Source organism: Brienomyrus brachyistius, chromosome 11 (genome assembly GCF_023856365.1).
Source record: "Brienomyrus brachyistius isolate T26 chromosome 11, BBRACH_0.4, whole genome shotgun sequence".
Taxonomy (NCBI): Eukaryota; Metazoa; Chordata; class Actinopteri; order Osteoglossiformes; family Mormyridae; genus Brienomyrus; species Brienomyrus brachyistius.
The window spans coordinates 9,287,227-9,303,039 of NC_064543.1; the positions used below are offsets into that span (position 1 = coordinate 9,287,227).

A 15,813-nucleotide genomic window follows, 5' to 3' on the forward strand; every position below is an offset into this window, starting at 1 on the left:
TTCTGCTCCATGCTTCTGATTTACTACGAAAACCCGGCTACAACAGCGCGACCCCAGCAGTGCTGCCCGCGCCCCCCGCCCCCCGCACGGCGCACACGCTGCTTGGCCGAGCGGGAGAGAGGAGCTGCGGCTCCGAGCGGCGCGCATAACCGCTCCCTTCTCCTAACAGACCCCCACCGCTCAGCGAGCGAGCGGACACGGGATTACAAACCCATACCGCCGTTTGACAGTTGCGGCAAAAAGGAGCATCACCGCCACGGCTGCTTTCCACGTGAGCTCGCACGTCCCCCTTTGCGGCTCTTTGTGTTCCTTAGTTATATGAGCGTTTCCTCCCCAAGGCGATTCCCAGGCGGTGCTACGCACCGGGATGAAGATGCCAGTCACTTTAACAGCCGTTCCATGGCAAAAGAAAGGGGATGCGAGATGAAGCGCGCCGCGCACCGGCGAACGGCTCCGTACCGTGCGGCTCGGCTCCCTGGGCTCCGCTTCGTCTTTTTTTCAACTATCTGCCGAAATTGACGGATTTGTTTATTACCAGCTGGTCTGCCGATCGAGTGGCATTTCGTGCCCAAAGAAAACAGCTGACACTTAAGCGCCGTTTTTGTATTTTGCAGTTCGGCCAACCGCGCTGCTGTGACAAATATATATTTTTCTTGAACTGGTGCAGTTGACCGGTTTTTACGTCTGAAGATAGTAAAAGTCACTGCCGCATCGCCGATGCCAAAGCCTGGGATTTCGGAGTCTTTCCAAGACACCGAGCTGCTTCGGACTGTGATCTGATGGTGTTTCTCCATCCCGCTTCTCACGTCGTTTTTATTTGCAGCTGAGTTTCCTGCAGCGCGTTTCGCCGCGATGATGCCCGTCGGCGCGATGCCCAGGGGCCGCTCGCTGAGCCCGGCGTCCCTGTCCCGGAGCCTTTCGAGGCTCAGGGGCTTTCGGACGCGAACCCGGATCATGCTGTCCCTCGGAGTGTCCCAGATGGTCTTGGGGAGTCTCATCCTGGCGGTCAGTTTCGCCGCCTTGGCTCTCACCACCTCGCCGAGGGTCAGGCATTCGTGTCCCTTCTGGGCTGGATTCTCCGTAAGTGCCCCGCTGCCGTCACAAGTGTGTTGCAGAAATGACTGAATCGCGGCACATTTGCGCCATGCGTTGTGAGAATGGATTCAGTTTGAACATCTAAAAACATCTTTTCTCAATACGTTTTCTTTAATGAATTGCTCAAAAGATGTCATTACTTCAGCATAGGTCAGTTGTGATTTTTGTCATTGTGAAAGACACGGACGGTGAAGTGCTTTAGAGTTTCTTGTATTAGTCTGTCATCATTAACTCTTTAACATCCGCTCACCGCCCCACCGTCTTTGTTGTATTTTCAATTGCGAAAATCTCTTTGCGTTTTAGTATCAGAGTATCCTTATACTCTAGGGACGAAACTCCCAAACGCGCTCGTAGAGTCTCGCCATCCTTAGTAATAGTGACTTTCGCCAGCCGTTACTTGGACTGCATCGTGGTTAATATATATAATGTATAATGCGCTGTAACCCGGGCAAAAGCTCCCAGGTGTTTGATCAGACAGCGCTCACCTGTGCGAACATCTGGGGGGGCGGAGTGGGGGCGGATGTCTCCAGCTGTCACATGCAATCAGTAAAAGCAAGCGGGTTGTTTGATTTAAAAATTCCAGGTCCATTTTCGTGTTTTATTCCCGTGCACTAGATCCCATTTTTATGTGCAAGATTGAACATTTTTGTGGCAATGCAGACATAAAGAACAGTCATTCTAGGTGAAAATGCTGACAGCGACAGCAGTGATGATCCGGAACCCGGCTTATGTTTCTGAATTATGGAGATAGTTTTCACTAGCAGCATTTGAGAATAATGGTGATTCCTCTTGAGTTATGATTTATCTAACTGTAACTTTTGGTCACTTTAACAAGTTTCGGAGGGGCGAATGTAGAGGGATTAATGTTGAATCTCTGCAGGCGAAGGGCTACACTCGGTAATGGCTCAATATCAGGGTGTCATAGCGATGCAGTAGCCAGGGGGCAAATATTATGGTCTGCTTACCCTGTGATGTTGTCCTGCAGGTGTTATAAACGCAATGGTGTAAGTAAGCGTGTAAGGATCCCAGTCAGTTGGAGTTTCCACACGGCCGACGTCCTCCGCGAGGCCCGGCTTCTCATCAGCTGACCTCAGTCTTATGATGTGATTGGTTGTGTGGATGGACTGGTCACCTGACTCTGGGCCACATTTCGTACGTTCGTAAGTTGGTCTGAAGTGACTGCAAGTGAAAAGAGAATTATTGAACCCAGCACTGACACACTACTGACATGAATAGTCTAATATTAAATCTATATTTGTGTGACCTTCTGAAAGTAATTTTTGCTTCGACTGGGAAAATTAGCAAGATGAGCACGTAACCTCGTTTAGCGTCGTGCCGAGTCAGAGATTGTGATTAACGTGCCCGGTTTGGGGCTGTTAGTCTCCTGGTGGAAATCGTTTCCTGTGCCGAACACGCAGGTTTATCAGAAGCGGCGCCTCGCTCGATATCTATGTTAAATGCAGCGGCGCTGATGGTTCTGGTCTGCAGCCTCACTGCTTGTTTGGTAAGGAGAACCGCTCGCTGGGTTCTGAGAGCGGCGGGGGTGTCACCTCGCTGCTGCGATATTTAGCGTAGCAGTTAGCAGTACGTGCCAATGCCCTGGTACTACACGTCTGCTGCTGCATCCTCCGCGACGTGGACAGGAGCAGAGACTCCAGGAAGAATTCCACTTGGAAATGGCTCCTTTTCACCTGTGTGCTGTTATTTTACATCATCACGCCTCCCCAACCTTAAAATACACATTTAATGTGCACAGAAATAGCTTCTCCTTCCGTCATTGTCCTTGTCAGTTCTCTAATCAGCTGAATCTTCATTTGCTTCGAAACGCCTGGGCCGTCGCATTAAGTGTGATTCTGAGCAGCCCCCCCAACCCGGACACTTTCTCTCTTTGTCCCCCCACTGCACCCAGGGACGGATTACGGACTGGGCCAGCGGGGCCGCTGCCCAGGGGCCCTTGGGGTGCAGGGGGCCTGTGGGGCCCCTAGCCCAAAACAATTTGCAACGCTTATCAACAATGTATTTTCGTTTGTCTATTTTAGAGGGCCTACATTCTTTAATCCTCTGCCTACAAGGGCCCCTGACCCTATAGGGAGGGCGTTTGGCTGCCAAGGGCCCTTGAATTGTGGTGGTTGTGGTGGTGGTGCTGGTGCTGGTGGTGGTGGGGGGGTCCTCCCGAACATTTTGCCCAGGGCCCACACAACCCATAATCCGTCCCTGACTGCACCGGCTGCCCGGTCACCCGCGAGCACATGGGAATAGGTGAGTTTTATACCTTCAGCCTATTAAATACCATCCCCAGCCTTTGCATGAGATTCGTTCAATCGTTTAATTCCTGAATCCTTCACAAATGGAAGTATGTTTTACGGTGTCTCTGCCCTGTGAAATGTGTTGGCTATCTCAGCTCAAAAACAGAGTATTGTGATTTTGAAAGGATTCTAGAACTTGCTGTACGAAACCAAGAACAAAAGCCAAAAAGAGATTAAAAACCTATAGCTGGCAGTTTTTAAAAAGCACTTCTTCCTCTAGCCGTAGCAGTGGGGGCTGCAGTGGGTTCCGGGTGCCTAAAATGCTAAGGTCTGAATCTTAAACAGGAGCCTCAGACATGATTACCTAGCGACATTGCGACGGAACCAGGAAGGAGCATCGTCTTGGTTTCTGCCTGGACTGGGGCGAGGGAAGTGCGGCGTATTGAATGTGAGCTTCTCCAGCTCCTACACAGCAGGCACAGTGGGAGACGTGTGTCACCAGAGATATCCCAGCTGGGGGTCAGAGGTCAGAAGTCAGGTCTTGCACTGCCCTCACTTTATAGTGCAGATTAGGCTCTTATACTGTATCTTCCCTCTGTGATAACTTGCAGACAGCCTTATCAGAGGGCTGCCACTGTATTGTCAGACAAAAATGATACAGTATTACAGTATTGCTCAATCATACTTGGGCCTTTAAAATCGACACAATGACTCTCATTTTTGCTCCTGAAATTAATCTGGCATTAATGGAAATCCGAGGTAGAAGTGAAACGGGCATTTTTGAAAATGAGCACAATGCAGAACAACCCATATACCTTATGGCTTGGTGAGGGGCGGTATTTGTGGTTTATTCACTGCTATGTGCAGTAGTGCCTAATGCTGAAGACGTCACCTGCTACACCGATGTGTTTGACATTTAAAACACATAAGGGTATGTATTGTATTGACAGTTGTACTGAGTGTGTGTGTGTTTGTGAGGAGGGGAGGATGAGAGATTTTATTTAGTCATTCAATTTTCCCCACATCTGATGCTGGCAGCTGGGACCAGCTGGTCCATTTGACTTTGTGTGGCTACAGTCTCACCAGAGGAGGGGGATTTATTTGTCTGCTCTCCGAAGGAGGCTTATGGATGCACAAATACACTGCATAAAGCAGGGGGGGGGGGCACCCTGGCTGCTGAGCATCGTTCTGTTGAATGTAGGGTAGGATGATTGCCTCTGAAGAATCAGATGCTGCAGTTTGGTCCCGTGAATGGCTTTGGTTCCATAAATGACTTTGGTTCCGTGAATGGTTTTTCACCTGTCAATGATTTTGGTTCTGTAAATGGCTTTGGTCCAGTGAATGGCTTTGGTTCCATGAATGGTTCTTTGGCCCGTGAATGGTTTTGGTTCTGTGAATGATTTTGGTCCCACGAATCAGTTTGGTTCTGTGAATGGTTTTGATACTGTGAATGGCTTTGGACCTGTCAGCGTCTTTGGTTCCGTGAATGGTTTTTCACCTGTCAATGATTTTGGTTCCGTGAATGGCTTTGGTTCCGTGAATGGTTTTTCAGCTGTCAATGATTTTGGTTCCGTGAATGGCTTTGGTTCCGTGAATTGCTTTGGTTCCGTGAATGGTTTTGGTTCCGTGAATGGCTTTGGTTCCTTGAATGGTTTTTCTTTTCACCTCCACACTCCTGACAGTTTGTATCCAGGCCTTTGCCATTACCAGTCTGAGAAATTTCTCCAAAAAGCGCATGGAGCGGGGCTCCGGGTGGCTACAGCAGCACTGGGTTGTCCTGTGGCTCTGAAGCATTTCAGACCAGGCCTGGACCTGGTATTACTGCTTTACCAGTGGTAACAAACAAAATAATGCAATGACTGTAGAACAGTAACCTTTTCACCATGGGTTATGTTACTCCCGTCACTAGCTGTAACTGAGCCACTGCCCTGTGCTGTGCATTCAGAATGCTGTAGGTGGCGTACCCCTAAGCCTGGGCAGAGGATCCGCTGTGTGTGTGTGGGGGCGTCAGCGAAGCCCCAAAGCATTCTGTCCCCCCTCACAGCAGACGTGCAGCCCTGGAAGCAGCCCACCCCAAAGAGCAGGAAGTTCAGAGGAAGTCCTGCCCTTGTGCCAGGCGGGGCTGGCATAGTTAGCGTCCACACAAGAATGATAGTGAGCCGTCCTGCCGAATTTGCACGAGCCGCGTAGACTGGGATTCCCAGAAGGGATTATGAGCAGCGTCCTGGATTTACATGGTTCTCAGGTTCAGCGTCGTCTGTCTACCTGCATCGCAAACCCCAGCCGTGTTTTGGGGCATGTCTGCCATCAGCTCGGCTGACAGCGGCTGCTCTCTGCTAATAGGTGGTTATTTTTGTGTCATTCTGCCCCATTCTCATCTCCAGCCTTCCCCACATTACCCTGGTTCCTCAGCAGCAGCAGGACCACGGTGCTTTAAGGCTCTCTGCAGTGATGAAGCCGCTTCTGCTAGACCTGAGGTGTCTCCTGGCTGACTAGCGGGGAGCTCCTGCGGGTGCGTGCCGCTTGCTGTGTCCTCAGACCCTTTTAGCCAGAAGCTAAGAAACAGCTGTAAAGACATGGGTTCTGTGAAAGTTTTGGGAGAAAAGAGGAAGAAGAAGATACCTGGCTGGCCTCCACTGGTTTGGGGAAGAGCAGAAGGTAGAAGTATGTCCCTGTATGGGATTAGCACTTCTGTACTAATTATCCGTGCAGATGGGATCTGAAGTAAAATAATGCCTTGTGCCAAGTCATGAACAAGCAAAAGTGTGGCTTTGAATCAGACCCCATGAAACATTTTCCTGCGTCTTGATCCTGTGCCTGAGGACCCTGACCCATGACCCTGTGAGGTGTAATGTGTGGAGCCCCCCTGTTGAGGCCCTACCCACATGGCCCTGACAGTCAGCTGGTGAAGGGATCTGCTGTCCGTCCAGGTTCCCCCAACCAAGCTGATGTCATGTGATCCAGGCATCCAGTCTCTTTGTCTCTTTCTCCTATCATGCTGGGAATGGTAGTGGGCAGGATTATTGTGTGGCGTCAGTGACCCACTGACCCGATCCTCTTATTGGCTACTGTCACAATCCCTTCAGCCAGAACAGCGAGCAAAATCATGTGGGACGGGGATTTGATGGGGAGGCATTGGTCATTACGGGGGTGGCATGGCAGCAGGTTGGACGCCCCGCGAACGCCAAAACTGAGAAGCACAGGAGGAAGGAGTGGTGTGAGGATTTAAGCTACGGATGCAGAACACATTGTGAAGGTTACGGACTGAAGCAGAACACAGCAAACAGAATGTGAAATGATTCTTGCTGGAACAAAGGACAAGTGGAGCCAATCAACACTAAAAACGTTGGTCAGCTGATTCGCCCTCCCATGATGCCCCGCCCACAGGGGCTTTCATTGGTTCTTATTAACGGTGAGTGACATGGCAAGGTTAATCCCCCTCATCAGTCATTTTACATGCAGCTCTAATGTTGAGTGAGGAAGAGGGGACTGCAACATTGTGAATACATCGAAACACACTGGCTGCTGCATGATGAAGATCTCACTCACTGTCGCTACTGCAGAGCATGATGGGAGCTGCTCTGGGGGGGGGTGTGTGTCTGTGTGTGCGCGGGTGTATGGAAGGTGGAAGGACCTCCCCAGGATGCACATTTCGGGGGGGAGGGGGGGGGGCAATGAGCAGATGGTTAGCAGGGGACGCCGCGGGGTCTGGCAGATCTATCGCCGAGATTCACGGCGGCAGCGGCTGCTGGGCGATGCTGCTGTCCGTGGGTCACCGAGGGGCTCTGCCATGAGGTCCCCTCCATGAGGCCCTTGCTGTGGGGCCCCTACTGTGAGGCCCTCGCCATGAGGGACGCTTCCCTGAGCCGTCACAAGTCCTCAGGGTCCCAGCTGAGCAGATGCTGCTTGCTGTTAGACCTGGGAAGGAACAGAAATGCGGAGCGTGTCCCATGATCGGAGCAGATTTTCACCCAGTTCAGTCCTGAGCAGCTCCAACATCCATACATCCACAACCCCCTTACCCCCCCAGGATATAATGTAAAATGTCCCTATTTGACTTGCATGTTTTATTGCGCATGTACCATCTCTATCCATAAATGCAAACATTACAATTAGCGATTCAGGGTGAATCCCTAATATGTTGGCGATTAGCAGTGGCAGTGAACAGAGGAAAACTGCGGAGGGAGGGGAGCAGCAAAGGAATGGCAGCGGACGGCTCAGCGGCGAGCCTCGTAGACTGCTGCCGATGGGACACTTGCGGCGGATGTTCACTGCAGGCCCCGCGGATGTTCACTGCAGGCCTCGCGGATGTTCACTGCAGGCCCTGCGGATGTTCACTTCAGGCCCCGCGGATGTTCACTGCAGGCCCCACGGATGTTCACTTCAGGCCCCGCGGATGTTCACTGCAGGCCCCGCGGATGTTCACTGCAGGCCCCGCGGATGTTCACTGCAGGCCCTGCGTCCGTTATCCTCGGATGCCGGTTCATTATGATTTATAGGCTTCAGGTGAGGCTCCCTGGGAAATGCTCTGCATCTCGGTCAGAAATGAATTTCTGCAAATTAAGTTCCGCCTGCATGCTAATATGCTAATCACGAGATTGCATATGCCCTGGGGGGGGGGGGGGGGGGGGATGCATCAATAAAGGGTACTTTCAGCTGAGTACAAAGCTGCCCAGGGGGAATTTTGTGCTGATTTTAGTGGGGTGGGGGTCTGATTGGAATAGATGACCACATGGCTCAGCTGGTAAATCTCACCAAACCATCTACAGCCCCACTATGAGGACAGGGCTAAGGGGGTCAAGCGAGGGTCAAAGGTCAAGTGAGGGCGTGGCAGCTGGTGTCAACATCCTCACCCAGTAGTGAGGAAAGAGGCTCCCAGGCAGATAGATTCCGCTGTTGGGGTGGCAGGCCGCTGCCTGTTTTGCCTGAAGAAAGGCAGCAAAAACATGGCTGAGGTGAACAAACTGAGGGCTTTTCTGAAATAAAAGCATGTGATTAACGATGAATCCGTTTATACATAACATAATAAGGAGGCTGTTGACCCTACGCACCATGAAAGCACACTGCTGTCTCGCTGATTTATAAGGCATGATTTACGCACAGCCCGATTCTCCTGTAAGTCATCCCCCTTAATAGTCCTGCCTTATTGCTTGTTGTCCAGATACGCCCCCCCATGAAAAGAGCAGACGGTTATACTGTCGGAGCTCTCGTCCCTCAAACCCGGCACACTGTCCTCTCGGTCCCCTCCAGCGCCCCCTAGGTAAACAGGTGATGCTTCTGACTTCCGGCCGCTGATCAATTGCCATCTTCAGGGAAATTAATCACCGAATTCGTTACACGTTGAGCCCAGGGTTAAACCACTCTACTTTAACCTTGTATTGATTAATTAATTGGATTGATCCCAGTCAATGAAAGGGGTTTCTTAATCTGTCTGGCCATTTCCTCTTATCCTGCTGGATCTATTTTTTAATCTGGAGGATGTTAATGAATCTTTTATGGAGTTGCAGTCATTTTTTCTCCCCCAAACCTGCGGCCTCGTCTGTTCTGCCTTTTCCTGTCAATCTTCCTCTCCATCCCTCAGGGATGACAGAGTGACGGAGGACCATCGTTTGTCATGCTGGAAGGTTGCCACGGCGTCATAAATAATCCTGCTTCCCCTTGCCAAGTAAAACCGATTCATCTTATCCTTTTGGACAGCGGACACTTTCAGGCGCGGTAATTCATGCGAACGTGCCCAGAGTTCTTAATCTTGGAGTCCTGGTTTCGAACACAGCTACGCTGTAACTGTGAGTTGCATGTTTGAAATGTGTGACACCCCTCCCCCAGTCAGGCTGGCAACTCAGCGCAGTTTACGTAAATCAGGACAAAGTGCAGTTGGACAATTTGGAAGTTCGCGTGTGGTGTCAGGAAAGGGCCCGGTCATTCATGTGGTACGTTTTCTACTAATCGGATGCCTGAAAATGGCTACAGTAACTAACCCATTTTCAGTGTTTCAGGCAAAGCTCCCCTTTTTAGGAGCACTAATTAAGATGGGTGAACGGGGGATTACTAAGTGGAATTTTATATTTTGGAAATGGTGACATTTGAATCTGTTTAGCATCTACTTAAATGCAATATGGAACAAATGAAGAAGAGCCAGCACTATACTATACATGCACGAGGGTCTCTTTGTTGTGGGTAGTCCTCCCGTCCTCTAGGGGGCTGTCTGTCAGTATAGCTGGTGCTCTGATCACACAGGGCTTCCTGAGATGTGGTAATCGGAATTTCAATCGTTCCTTAGCCTGTCAGGTGCCCCCTGTAACAGTGACTGAGATCCTAAGAACCTCTTGCATGTGCTTACACGACATCGTCTTTAGGACACACCCACATCTCTGTTTGTCTTACCGAGATGGGTGCTGATGGGTCAGGGTTGATTATTTCTCTAAGAATCCTCTAAGGACTTTTTCCTGGGTTGAGAGCAGTAAGCTTGGGGCTGAGCAGCTAAACATCCGTCCGCTCACTCGGTGACTCCCTGGTCCCACTGTCCACCCGTTCTCTCAGTGACTCCCTGGTCCAACTGTCCGCCCGCTCACTCGGTGACTCCCTGGTCCCAGTGCCCATCCCGTTCTCTCAGTGACTCCCTGGTCCCACTGTCCGCCCGCTCTCTGTGACTCCCTGGTCCCAGTGCTCACCCCGCTCTCTCAGTGACTCCCTGGTCCCACTGTCCGCCCGCTCTCTCAGTGACTCCCTGGTCCCACTGTCCGCCCACTCTCTCAGTGACTCCCTGGTCCCACTGTCCGCCCGCTCTCTCAGTGACTCCCTGGTCCCAGTACCCGCCCGCTCTCTCGGTGACTCCCTGGTCCCAGTACCCGCCCGCTCTCTCAGTGACTCCCTGGTCCCACTGTCCGCCCGCTCTCTCAGTGACTCCCTGGTCCCAGTACCCGCCCGCTCTCTCGGTGACTCCCTGGTCCCACTGTCCGCCCGCTCTCTCAGTGACTCCCTGGTCCCACTGTCCGCCCGCTCTTTCTGTGACTCCCTGATCCCAGTGCCCACCCCGTTCTCTCAGTGACTCCCTGGTCCCAGTGCCCATCCCGTTCTCTCAGTGACTCCCTGGTCCCACTGTCCGCCCGCTCTCTCAGTGACTCCCTGGTCCCAGTGCCCACCCCGCTCTCTCAGTGACTCCCTGGTCCCAGTACCCGCCCGCTCTCTCAGTGACTCCCTGGTCCCACTGTCCGCCCGCTCTCTCAGTGACTCCCTGGTCCCAGTACCCGCCCGCTCTCTCGGTGACTCCCTGGTCCCACTGTCCGCCCGCTCTCTCAGTGACTCCCTGGTCCCACTGTCCGCCCGCTCTTTCTGTGACTCCCTGATCCCAGTGCCCACCCCGTTCTCTCAGTGACTCCCTGGTCCCAGTGCCCATCCCGTTCTCTCAGTGACTCCCTGGTCCCACTGTCCGCCCGCTCTCTCAGTGACTCCCTGGTCCCAGTGCCCACCCCGCTCTCTCAGTGACTCCCTGGTCCCAGTACCCGCCCGCTCTCTCGGTGACTCCCTGGTCCCACTGTCCGCCCGCTCTCTCAGTGACTCCCTGGTCCCAGTACCCGCCCGCTCTCTCGGTGACTCCCTGGTCCCACTGTCCGCCCGCTCTCTCAGTGACTCCCTGGTCCCACTGTCCGCCCGCTCTTTCTGTGACTCCCTGGTCCCAGTGCCCACCCCGCTCTCTCAGTGACTCCCTGGTCCCACTGTCCGCCCGCTCTCTCAGTGACTCCCTGGTCCCACTGTCCGCCCGCTCTCTCAGTGACTCCCTGGTCCCAGTACCCGCCCGCTCTCTCGGTGACTCCCTGGTCCCAGTACCCGCCCGCTCTCTCAGTGACTCCCTGGTCCCACTGTCCGCCCGCTCTCTCAGTGACTCCCTGGTCCCAGTACCCGCCCGCTCTCTCGGTGACTCCCTGGTCCCAGTACCCGCCCACTCTCTCGGTGACTCCCTGGTCCCAATACCCGCCCGCTCTCTCAGTGACTCCCTGGTCCCACTGTCCGCCCGCTCTCTCAGTGACTCCCTGGTCCCAGTACCCGCCCGCTCTCTCGGTGACTCCCTGGTCCCACTGTCCGCCCGCTCTCTCAGTGACTCCCTGGTCCCACTGTCCGCCCGCTCTTTCTGTGACTCCCTGATCCCAGTGCCCACCCCGTTCTCTCAGTGACTCCCTGGTCCCAGTGCCCATCCCGTTCTCTCAGTGACTCCCTGGTCCCACTGTCCGCCCGCTCTCTCAGTGACTCCCTGGTCCCAGTGCCCACCCCGCTCTCTCAGTGACTCCCTGGTCCCAGTACCCGCCCGCTCTCTCGGTGACTCCCTGGTCCCACTGTCCGCCCGCTCTCTCAGTGACTCCCTGGTCCCAGTACCCGCCCGCTCTCTCGGTGACTCCCTGGTCCCACTGTCCGCCCGCTCTCTCAGTGACTCCCTGGTCCCACTGTCCGCCCGCTCTTTCTGTGACTCCCTGGTCCCAGTGCCCACCCCGCTCTCTCAGTGACTCCCTGGTCCCACTGTCCGCCCGCTCTCTCAGTGACTCCCTGGTCCCACTGTCCGCCCGCTCTCTCAGTGACTCCCTGGTCCCAGTACCCGCCCGCTCTCTCGGTGACTCCCTGGTCCCAGTACCCGCCCGCTCTCTCAGTGACTCCCTGGTCCCACTGTCCGCCCGCTCTCTCAGTGACTCCCTGGTCCCAGTACCCGCCCGCTCTCTCGGTGACTCCCTGGTCCCAGTACCCGCCCACTCTCTCGGTGACTCCCTGGTCCCAATACCCGCCCGCTCTCTCAGTGACTCCCTGGTCCCACTGTCCGCCCGCTCTCTCAGTGACTCCCTGGTCCCACTGTCCGCCCGTTCTCTCAGTGACTCCCTGGTCCCAATACCCGCCCGCTCTCTCGGTGACTCCCTGGTCCCACTGTCCGCCCGCTCTTTCTGTGACTCCCTGATCCCAGTGCCCACCCCGTTCTCTCAGTGACTCCCTGGTCCCAGTGCCCATCCCGTTCTCTCAGTGACTCCCTGGTCCCACTGTCCGCCCGCTCTCTCAGTGACTCCCTGGTCCCAGTGCCCACCCCGCTCTCTCAGTGACTCCCTGGTCCCAGTACCCGCCCGCTCTCTCGGTGACTCCCTGGTCCCACTGTCCGCCCGCTCTCTCAGTGACTCCCTGGTCCCAGTACCCGCCCGCTCTCTCGGTGACTCCCTGGTCCCACTGTCCGCCCGCTCTCTCAGTGACTCCCTGGTCCCACTGTCCGCCCGCTCTTTCTGTGACTCCCTGGTCCCAGTGCCCACCCCGCTCTCTCAGTGACTCCCTGGTCCCACTGTCCGCCCGCTCTCTCAGTGACTCCCTGGTCCCACTGTCCGCCCGCTCTCTCAGTGACTCCCTGGTCCCAGTACCCGCCCGCTCTCTCGGTGACTCCCTGGTCCCAGTACCCGCCCGCTCTCTCAGTGACTCCCTGGTCCCACTGTCCGCCCGCTCTCTCAGTGACTCCCTGGTCCCAGTACCCGCCCGCTCTCTCGGTGACTCCCTGGTCCCAGTACCCGCCCACTCTCTCGGTGACTCCCTGGTCCCAATACCCGCCCGCTCTCTCAGTGACTCCCTGGTCCCACTGTCCGCCCGCTCTCTCAGTGACTCCCTGGTCCCAGTGCCCACCCCACTCTCTCAGTGACTCCCTGGTCCCAGTGCCCACCCCACTCACTCGGTGACTCCCTGGTCCCAGTACCCGTCCGCTCTCTCAGTGACGCCCTGGTCCCACTGTCCGCCCGCTCACTCGGCGGCTCCCTGGTCCCACTGTCCGCCAGCTCACCCAGCTGCTCCTTGGTCCCAGTGTCTGCCCACTCGCTCAGTGGTTCCCTGATCCCAGTGCCCGCTCGCAGTCAGTCGGCTGTTTGGAGTTGATGCACAGACCTGAGACAGGTCTGCATATGCATTTCTCCCATGCTCACCCTCCCCACACAGGCCGGGTGCTTCTGATCCTCGAAAGCTGCACCTGTGATCCAGGCCCCCCCGACAGCTTCCTGGGAATCGTCACCCACAGCGTTTAAAGCAAAGTGCCCCCATGGGCTCTGCTGTTATGCCATGGTGTCCATGGGCACTGGGGGGGTGCATTAACACTGCAGTATGCAGCAGTTTTCAAGTCACGTCAGCTAATTTGGTGCACACCGCGTTTGTGGATGCTGAGAAGGTTTGTGCCCCCTGTCCCTGGTTCGTGAGCATAGAGGGAAATGACCCCCCCCCCTAATGAAATGTGGACGTGCCTGTTATACTTCAGCAATTTCTTTTGCCTTGGTCTTTGGGGGGGTTGTCAGAGGTCTCCCATGGGGTTGGACTGACGTGGTTCTTTGTGTGTGTGGGGGGGGGGGGGGGTTGTGCACCAACTCAGCATCCCTGTGTACAGCCCCCTCATCCTCTCTGCCAGGCACATCACCGTGACGACCCGCAAAACACAGAGATGCTCTGTACGGCAGCCCGTCACGGCTGAGCTTCTCGAGCATGAGGTGTGACACCTTCCAGAGCAGTTAAGCCTGATCCCCCCCCCCCCCCCCCCCCGCCATGCAGGGAGGTGTGCTGTCTGCCTCTCTCTGATGTCACGGTCTCAGGCTTTGAAGTCAGAGTGTTTTCCTTTAGCTTCTAAATTGTGAACCACACTGAAGGAGGCACATGAAACCCGTTCGTTTGGCTGAGCGTTTGGTAAAGGCTTCTGATAGAATTTCACTCCTGTTTCTGAAAAGCTTGTTTAGGACTTTAGGCTAGGATATTATGAGCTGTCTCAATAAATAAATAAAAACCAGTAAATATTTCCAGTAACACAGATATTTGTTTTTCTTGGGAAACTTATGATTCTTGGCACATTGCTGATGATGTCATTCTCTTTATTTGTTTCCCAGAAGGCAAAAAAGACACAAGAATCAAACGCTTCTGCTTCCCCCCATCTTCGTATTTGTCGGTTTCACCTGTTTTAGAGGATATCCAGTGTCCATGCTTTGCTGGGGCCACAAACCGTGCGTCCGCTGTAGTTACGGTCCCGGCTGTCTTCTGGGTCGCCTCCTCTCAGGCCTCTGCTTCCACAGTTTCCAGTTCCACGTTTTTGGGTAGATGATGCCCCTGGTTTTGTAAACTAGCAGTATCTTTATCAAGACTTTTCGTTGGAACATCCACGAGTTTTTTGGACTATGGCTCGAGAAGGTGCTGACATGAGCTCATATTTCTGATTATATTTCCCTGATGGAGGAAAGGCGGGGCCTGTTCCAGCACATGCTTTGGGGAAGGGGTCTGACCTCACCGTCCCTGTGACCCCACAGTGTCCGCTGGAGCCGGGACACCGGAGCCATCCACATGCAGATCCGGAGTGTGTAACTGGGTCGGGTCAGGTCAGGTGAAACAGAACGATTTCCCATAATGCATGCGGAGAAACACTCTGACGTTGCACTCAACCCAAATAGCATACGTCAGAATCACAACCATGCATATATGCTTATGAATGTTAATGTTTAGGCGGAGAGGAAGAATAGGAGGGTGAGAAGGAAAAGCCTGAATGTGGGGAAAGAGGGAAGGAAAGGGGGAGAGAGAGAGAAACAGAGAGAGACACTGCTCACTGTTCCCTGGCAACCGCGACACCCTTGGGCCATTCCCCAGATAGCACCTTTGCACCTACCACCAAAAAATACAAGGTGGGGGGCTATACAGAATTCTCTCCTTGGGTGTTTTTATTCATGATGAGGGGGTGAAGCCCCCCAGCTGCTCTGTGTGTCTCCCGTCACATTCAGTGGGGTCCCGTGGGCTCACATCCCGAGCTGGTGACAGCCCCGAGATGCCCCGCTCCCATCCCCTGTACACCGCCCTCGCCTGCTGACATGACATCAAAACAGCGGCACGTTCACAGTAGGCGGCGGCACTCTGGAGAGGTGGGGAGGCATGTAAACACCGGGAAGGCACCCCCCCCTCACAAATGCTTCCCGTCTCCCAACAGACATCTGATGGGCGCAATTAGCATATGCATAGGATGCAAAAACACTGACGGAGACAGCGCGTACGTCGCAAACACACGGGAACAGAAAATGCACACTGCGTATTATTATGGATACAGTACTGCCGCTGTTCGGGCTGTAAGTAATTACACGGCTCAGCCAGCACCTCGTAACCAAACAGAAGCTGCTTATAAACAGGCTTAGCAATAAGTTTGAGGTAAGGCGTGCATAAATAATGTCTCGTTCCTGCCTTCATTCTGCAGCCATTCAGGCATGAGGTCGATCTCCAGACAAAGACTCAACATGTCAAAGCTGTGAGTAACGGCGAGAAACCAAACTGCGGCATGAAGGCAAAGCACAGCAACTTCACATGTCTTCAGGAGTTTCAGTGGTGAAATATCTTAGTTTAGATATGGTTGGTGTTGAATAAAACACTATCGCATACCTGCCTACGACACATACAGGTGGACAGTCACTTCAAAGCTCTTTTTCTCCATGTCAGTGGAGTTACTGTCTTT

The 15,813-nt window shown here is 54.1% G+C and overlaps 1 protein-coding gene across 1 annotated transcript in view; it reads left to right on the forward strand.

The window, feature by feature from the left end:
* fam189a1 (family with sequence similarity 189 member A1) overlaps positions 1-15,813 on the forward strand; it is a 92,170-nt gene continuing 76,357 nt past the window's right edge. Inside the window, exon 1 of the mRNA XM_048969526.1 lies at positions 1-1,080. Coding sequence (XP_048825483.1) covers positions 853-1,080 — 228 coding nt within the window. The 5' untranslated portion in view covers positions 1-852. The remainder of the gene's footprint in view (positions 1,081-15,813) is intronic.